The sequence below is a fragment of the Telopea speciosissima genome, chromosome 3, assembly GCF_018873765.1.
Source record: "Telopea speciosissima isolate NSW1024214 ecotype Mountain lineage chromosome 3, Tspe_v1, whole genome shotgun sequence".
Taxonomy (NCBI): Eukaryota; Viridiplantae; Streptophyta; class Magnoliopsida; order Proteales; family Proteaceae; genus Telopea; species Telopea speciosissima.
This window is the reverse complement of record NC_057918.1, coordinates 72,731,648-72,737,622: the sequence shown is the minus strand read 5'-3', so window position 1 is coordinate 72,737,622 and position 5,975 is coordinate 72,731,648. Positions and strand designations below refer to the sequence as shown.

Here is a 5,975-nt window from a genome sequence, read left to right as displayed (position 1 = left end):
ATCAGCTTCAGGTAATTTCAGCTCCAAATCAGCTTGGAATCTCATAAGATCCAGAGGTCCTTCTACTGCTTGGTCCAAGGCTGTTTGGTTCAAAGGGCACATTCCAAGACATAGCTTTTGTCTTTGGCGTACTCTTACAAACTGTCCCCCAACTCAGTCTTTCCTCATTCACCGGCATCTAAGAGTCTCCCCAGCTTGTTGCCTCTGTTGGAATGGCTTACAAACTATTGATCATCTGTTCTTTGAATGCTCCTTTTCGGCTATATTTGGTCTGGAATCCTCATCAAATGCTGGCCTAGAAGAAGAAGGATTCTACCTTTTCAGAGAGAGTGGAAGTGGATCATCCAATCTTTTGGGGGTAAATCGCATGGTGATAGATTGGCTTGTTGGCTTTTGGGGCTACCATTTCTCATATTTGGATGGAGCGCAACATTAGGAGATGGACTACCAACTCTAGGTCTTTCAGGCAGATTTCGGATTCCATCTCTTTGGATGTCAGCTCCAAATCCTTCTCCCCTCCCCCCCCCCCCCTACCCCTTGTGTGAACTCCCCAAGGAACAGGCTCATTGTTGCTTCCTGGGGCCTCCCTTCTTCTCTTCTCTCCCCGTCCCCCTAGGGGGTCGGTTAGCCCTATGTACTGTAGGATGTTCTCTTCTGTTCTTTTCTCCCTCTGAATTCTGGGGGCTTCTTGTATTTTCTCTTTGAAAATGAATTTTTATTCATCCAAAAAAAAACTTGAAGCTCTCTGATCTCCAGATCAATCCATCAGTTGTTGATGATATTTGGAGGCTGAAGTACCGTCATTGAACCTTTCCTTCGACGGTAAATTGAGTCCAATCCAATGGTCAGATTTGATTATATCTGTGAGTTTCTAAATCTGCACTTAACCTTCTAATTCTGAGATCTGTTGATATCTCAGCATCTAGCCATCACTTGTGGCTGAGTTTTGAAGGTTCATTCAACCCAATAATACCTACCTTCGATTGGTTCCCCAGCTCCATCGGAGTTTCTGAGTTACTAAATCTGCAGCAGGTTATTTTCTGGTTAATTTCAGTCTTATTTGTCTGTTTCTATTGCTGATATCTTTGCTGTAGCCAACTGATATTGTTATATAACAATCCTACTATAGAGTGGTTCTTACTAGAACCTCTCCTACATTAAATGTACCAAAAGTGTACAATGTGTAAGGATAAAAGAGATTGGAATATTTACCAACACAGGTCTATAGTTTATGCTGACCAAATAATGGAATGTATGCCACCAAAAATTAAATTTTAAAAAAACAAAACAATGGGTTTGCATGTTTGAAATGGGTACATTGGATGAAGTGAAGGTTCAGTGAATTGTGGAGTTGCGAGACCGAAGGTTCCCAAAGAATGAGACAACTGTTCACATTAAAAAATTAGGACAATTAACATATTGTTTAGTCAAAAACTGCACAAGAAAATGCTTGATTTATACCCCTGAAAACAGGGTATAAGCAAGAAGCAACCACTTCTAGTCCATCAATGTCATTTGAATACTCAGTAAAACATGTCAGTACCAATTGCACTTTCTCTGGTTTGTTGATGTTTGAACCCCGTCGAATTCCACCCCTGTCCTTGCCACTCCCTTCAGAATTAGCTGAAAACAGACTTTCAAGTTCTGAAATATCTATTTCAGGGGCCCTGTGCAGGGAAGAGGGGGGAGACGTGAAAAGAAGAAACAAAAAACGAAATTTCATCAGCCATTTTGTATTCAAAATAGAAACTAATAATTGTAAAAAGGATGAAAGGTAAGACGGTGTAAGTATAAGGAGCCTTCTCAATGCATGATCTGAAGAATTAAAGATTCTTAAACCACACAAGTCCCAACCTTTCAATTTATGGGCAACCGCTTAAGCTAGCCGCAACTCAAAAATTATGTCATTTGAGGCATTTAATGCATATCATCGAAGCATTTCCCTCCATTCCAATTGTAGCATGGACAACATCACAGATTTTTTTTTTTACTATAAGAAGAAATATCTGCAATCTACCCTCTGAGGAGGGATGTGAACCACTCAAGAAGTATTCTGACAGATAAGATCTACAGAGAAATTACAAAAAGTGCCATTCACATGAAGCATAGCAATGTCCTGAATATCAAGTACGTCTCTACCAGAAGTCCAGAACCTAATTGTGCATGTAAAATACATATACACTGACATATAAATAGATGTTACAAGCATGCTACTATACAAAGAGCATTTTAAAGAGCAAGAAAAAGAAAATCATACATACCTGGACTCATTTTCTTGTCTCTGGGAATCAGCCCATAAGCTACCTTGCATTGCCCGAGTAACTTTTACCCAGTGTAATGGCTTTAAAGAAGCTTTCTTAGCTACATTGGGGGCACCACGACCTCTTCCATAGCTTACAGAAACTGGTGCTGATGAGGCTCTTCCCCTTCCAATAGATGGTGGGGGAGGAGGTGGCGCACTAAAATACTTTCCGCCAGGGGGTGGGGGGGGACCCTTTGCTTGTGGTGGAAGTGGAGGGATTGAAACTTGTCGGGTAGATCCCATGGGAGGTGGGGGTGGAACAGGAGGAGCAGAACCACTAGAAGTTATGGGAGGCGGGGGTGGAACGGGAGGAGCAGAACCACTAGAAGTTATGGGAGGTGGAGGAGGTGGAGGAGGTGGAGGAGGAGCCCCCAAGGGTAGAATTCTTGGCAGATGCTCCAAAATTGCCTGATCTCATAGAAGGCAGCGGTGGCGGCAAAGGAGCATTATTAGATGAATTATGCCAAGGTGGTGGTCGATGAATAAAACTACCAGAACCAGAGGGAGGTGGTGGAGGTGGAGGGGGCCGCTCGTACGGATTGTTACTAGAAATTTTCGGGGGAGGTGGAGGCGGAGGTGGTGGGCATCTATTAGAGACATCACCAGAAGGCACAGGAGAAAGGCCTCTTGTAGAAGTAGAAAGGGATGATGGAGGCGGAGGCGGAGGCGGAGGCATGGGTGGTGGTGGACGTGCAGGAGAATCTCTACCAGAAACAAGGGGAGCAGGTGAGCTAGAGGCTGATGATGCATCTTTATCAGAAACAGGAGAGGGAGGGCGAGGAAGCAATGGAGGATTTACATCAGAAATAGAGGGCTGAGGAGTAAGCGATGTTAAAGCATCTCTCCCAGAATAAAACGGTAGAGGTGGTGGAGGTGGCAGAGGGTCCCTAATAAGAGGGGAAGGAGAATATGATGCAGCTGGAACTTTAAGAGATACACAAGTTAGGGGTGGAGGAGGTGGCGGCGGAGGGGGCTGTCTACAAGAAACAGTGGGTGAAGGTGTCGTCATGGGTTGAACACAATTAGTGATCACCAAAGGAGGAGGTGGGGGTGATGGTAGGGATGAGAGTGGAGGTAGGGGTGTAGTTACTCCACCTGGAGGCTGTGTTGCAGGAGAATTTGGAGCTAATCCATTCTCAATTGCAGGAAAAGATGGTGAAGGGCTTGGGAGTGGTTTAGTTGCATCATTGTTTTCCAGAGTTTCAAGTCGAGATGATAGACAAAGCAGTGGTGGTGGTGATGGATGCGGTGGAGCAGAATCTGTAGCAGGGGTACCACAGCTTTGAAAATGTGGAAGCATAGAACAAACTGGACTTGGTACTGAAGTTTGAGTTGGAAAATCAGAAGGCTGGGAAACAAAGTCTTGTGGAATTGTAACATCTTCTAATTCAATGTCTTGAGCTACAAGATCATCAAGGGAATTCATAATCGGTGTGGCTTCAAATTTTGCATATGGAATGGTTTCAGATTCTATAAGATCCATGCTAGCAGTCTTTGAATAATCATTTTCTTCCTCAGAGTCTGTTGGCGATGTTTCTACACTCACCTTACTCTGCAGTCTTGACAGCTCTTTCACATCACCTAGAATTAGTTTTTCAAATTTTTCTTGTAAAGCATTTGCAGAGATTTGCTTTAGTAACCATAAAGCAGCATCCCCATCACTATCAACCCATTCAACACCACTGAAGAGCTCTTGAACCCTAGAAAAAGCTTCAATGGGTAATCCACCTTTCTCTTCACCATTTAAAGTTTCAATTGGAGCTCTATGAGGAGATATACTCTCGACCTCACCAAAGAGAACCTGGGTTAATAAGATTAAAGTTAGAACATAGTGAGTTCATTTTCTTTATCAAAAGAGTCACAACTACCAAGAGATAAGAAATTCACCTCAGCCCGAAAGCCTTTTGGATATCGCTCCTTTGCATCCCAAAGAATGTCCAAGTCCTCAGAATTCAGCATCAGAATGTTGGATCGGATGAAAGCAGTATTGAACATTACGCGGAACATCATGATTTCCCTTTCCGAGTCCATGTCTACATGGAGGCACTCCAATACAACATCCCCTTGAACCAAACATTGTATGTCAATTTTGATCACATCACATTCCACCTGCAGAGAGAAACCACTCAATCTTAACACCAGCTAACAAATTGGAAACAGAAACTCTCATGAGATAAGCCTTCTACCTGTCGGTAATGCCGAAGGGCTTTGTTCTTCTTGGGCAAGGAGAACAGCATCTGAGTTGAAAGTCCATCCTTGCTGAGTAGGTTTCGACCAAAAATACGGATCATTGGCCTACATCCATTGTGGGAGTCGAAGCTTGGAATTGCTCGAAGAATGAGACAATCCAAGGAAAGAGCCCGCTCTGAAGGTGGCCATTCAGGGGAGATGTTTCTCCGCACTACATAATGCAAGTAACGAAGCTGAGATGGGAATGGGTTCAGAGGGGACAAAAGCTGTAAAAAACCCTTGGGAGCTTCCCGATGGACAATTTCAAGAATCCTCTGCTCACTAATGTGCAGCTTTTTGAAAACCAGGAAGCTAGCTAAGAGAAATGCCAACAGTGGCCAACCACCCCTCTCGCAGTGAAGCAAGATAATATTTTGATGATTCCCAATAGAAAGCCAATTCTCGCAAACACGCAAGAAATGCTGAATTAAAGACAACGGAAGAAGGGGACAACCTTCATACTGCCGTGGATAATCCAGGACAGTGACATCGTATTCACACAGAATTTCAGCAAACTGGCTCCTCTTTTCTCCTTCTCGGAAGTTGAAGGCAAGAAATGAGGAGTCCGAATATTCTTCATGAAGCTCAGTAATAATTTCATGCAAGTAGATATGGTACATTCCCTCTCGTAAAACTTCTGTCGAAAAGCATGAATCAAAAACTGCAAAACCAAATGGGAAAAAAAAGATTAATTAATTAATGTGGACAAACATCAATAAAGTAGACAACTAAATATGCTGCTCAACGCATTACTGCACCTTCTTATCTTTCAAAAAAGATGGGGCAACAATAGCAGTAAGTTGAACAAAGGATGATGGTTCTCACCGTATACTCTGTCAACAACTTCCAACAAGCCATCAGGAGGCCTTCGATAAAAGAATCGACTAAACAGGGACATCTTAACTGCGAGATCACGACTGCAATTGTACACTGTATAGGACTCATCAGCCTGATTCTATCCCATCGCCAACAACAGCACCAAATCAAATCAAGCCTGCAAATGCGAAATAAACAATTTAAAAAGAAAAACTAACCAACTCATCAAAAGCATTATCCAATCCATACTATTTTGGCTCGGCCACCCAAATATTGCAGCTTAATTACTAATAACAGTGCATCGCATGTATGTAAGTAGTAAAAATTAGGGCAACTTCAATCCTTCCCTATTTTGTTTTCGAAACAAAAATAAAACTAACCAAAATTTTCTGTGGTTGCCGGGAGAAAAAAGAGGAAGCAACTCATCTCAACCTGGGCAATGAAAACAAGGATAATAGTGTGGCTCTCACAAGTCACAACTCCTTCCCGGCATTAGCGTCTGGGCCAGACCACAGTCTTTAAAGCGAGCTGGGTTGCCTGATACAATTAAGTTAGGTCCTACTAGAAACCAACAAAATTAGCAACTACGCAGTGATTCCCGACTAGTGACTTGTTCTGCGATCAAAAG

At 42.9% G+C, this 5,975-nt stretch overlaps 1 protein-coding gene across 2 annotated transcripts; it reads right to left on the bottom strand.

Moving 5' to 3' along the window:
• Nucleotides 1-1,370: 1,370 nt before the first annotated feature.
• Nucleotides 1,371-5,975, bottom strand: LOC122656375 (formin-like protein 14). 2 transcript variants are annotated; one of them, XM_043850866.1, is made up of 7 exons: nucleotides 5,818-5,975; nucleotides 5,357-5,525; nucleotides 4,489-5,192; nucleotides 4,190-4,411; nucleotides 2,704-4,103; nucleotides 2,262-2,672; nucleotides 1,371-1,667 (listed from the first exon to the last, which is right to left on the bottom strand). In XM_043850866.1, exons 2-7 carry the CDS (start codon nucleotides 5,427-5,429, stop codon nucleotides 1,424-1,426), a joined length of 3,054 nt encoding a protein of 1,017 aa, XP_043706801.1. In that variant the 5' UTR covers nucleotides 5,430-5,525; nucleotides 5,818-5,975; the 3' UTR covers nucleotides 1,371-1,423. The 2 variants fall into 2 exon arrangements, with proteins under 2 accessions (XP_043706801.1, XP_043706800.1); XM_043850865.1 differs by lacking the exon at nucleotides 1,371-1,667 and having other exon boundaries at nucleotides 2,361-2,596; nucleotides 2,651-4,103.

Excerpts from the sequence above, each read along its gene's own strand:
- LOC122656375 (XM_043850866.1), bottom strand. The coding sequence starts at position 5,429 with ATGTCCCTGTTTAGTCGATTCTTTTATCGAAGGCCTCCTGATGGCTTG. Across the intron at positions 4,412-4,488 it reads CCCTTCGGCATTACCGACAG|GTGGAATGTGATGTGATCAA; the intron begins GTAGAAGGCTTA and ends TTCTCTCTGCAG. Across the intron at positions 1,668-2,261 it reads AGACAAGAAAATGAGTCCAG|GGCCCCTGAAATAGATATTT; the intron begins GTATGTATGATT and ends TTCCCTGCACAG.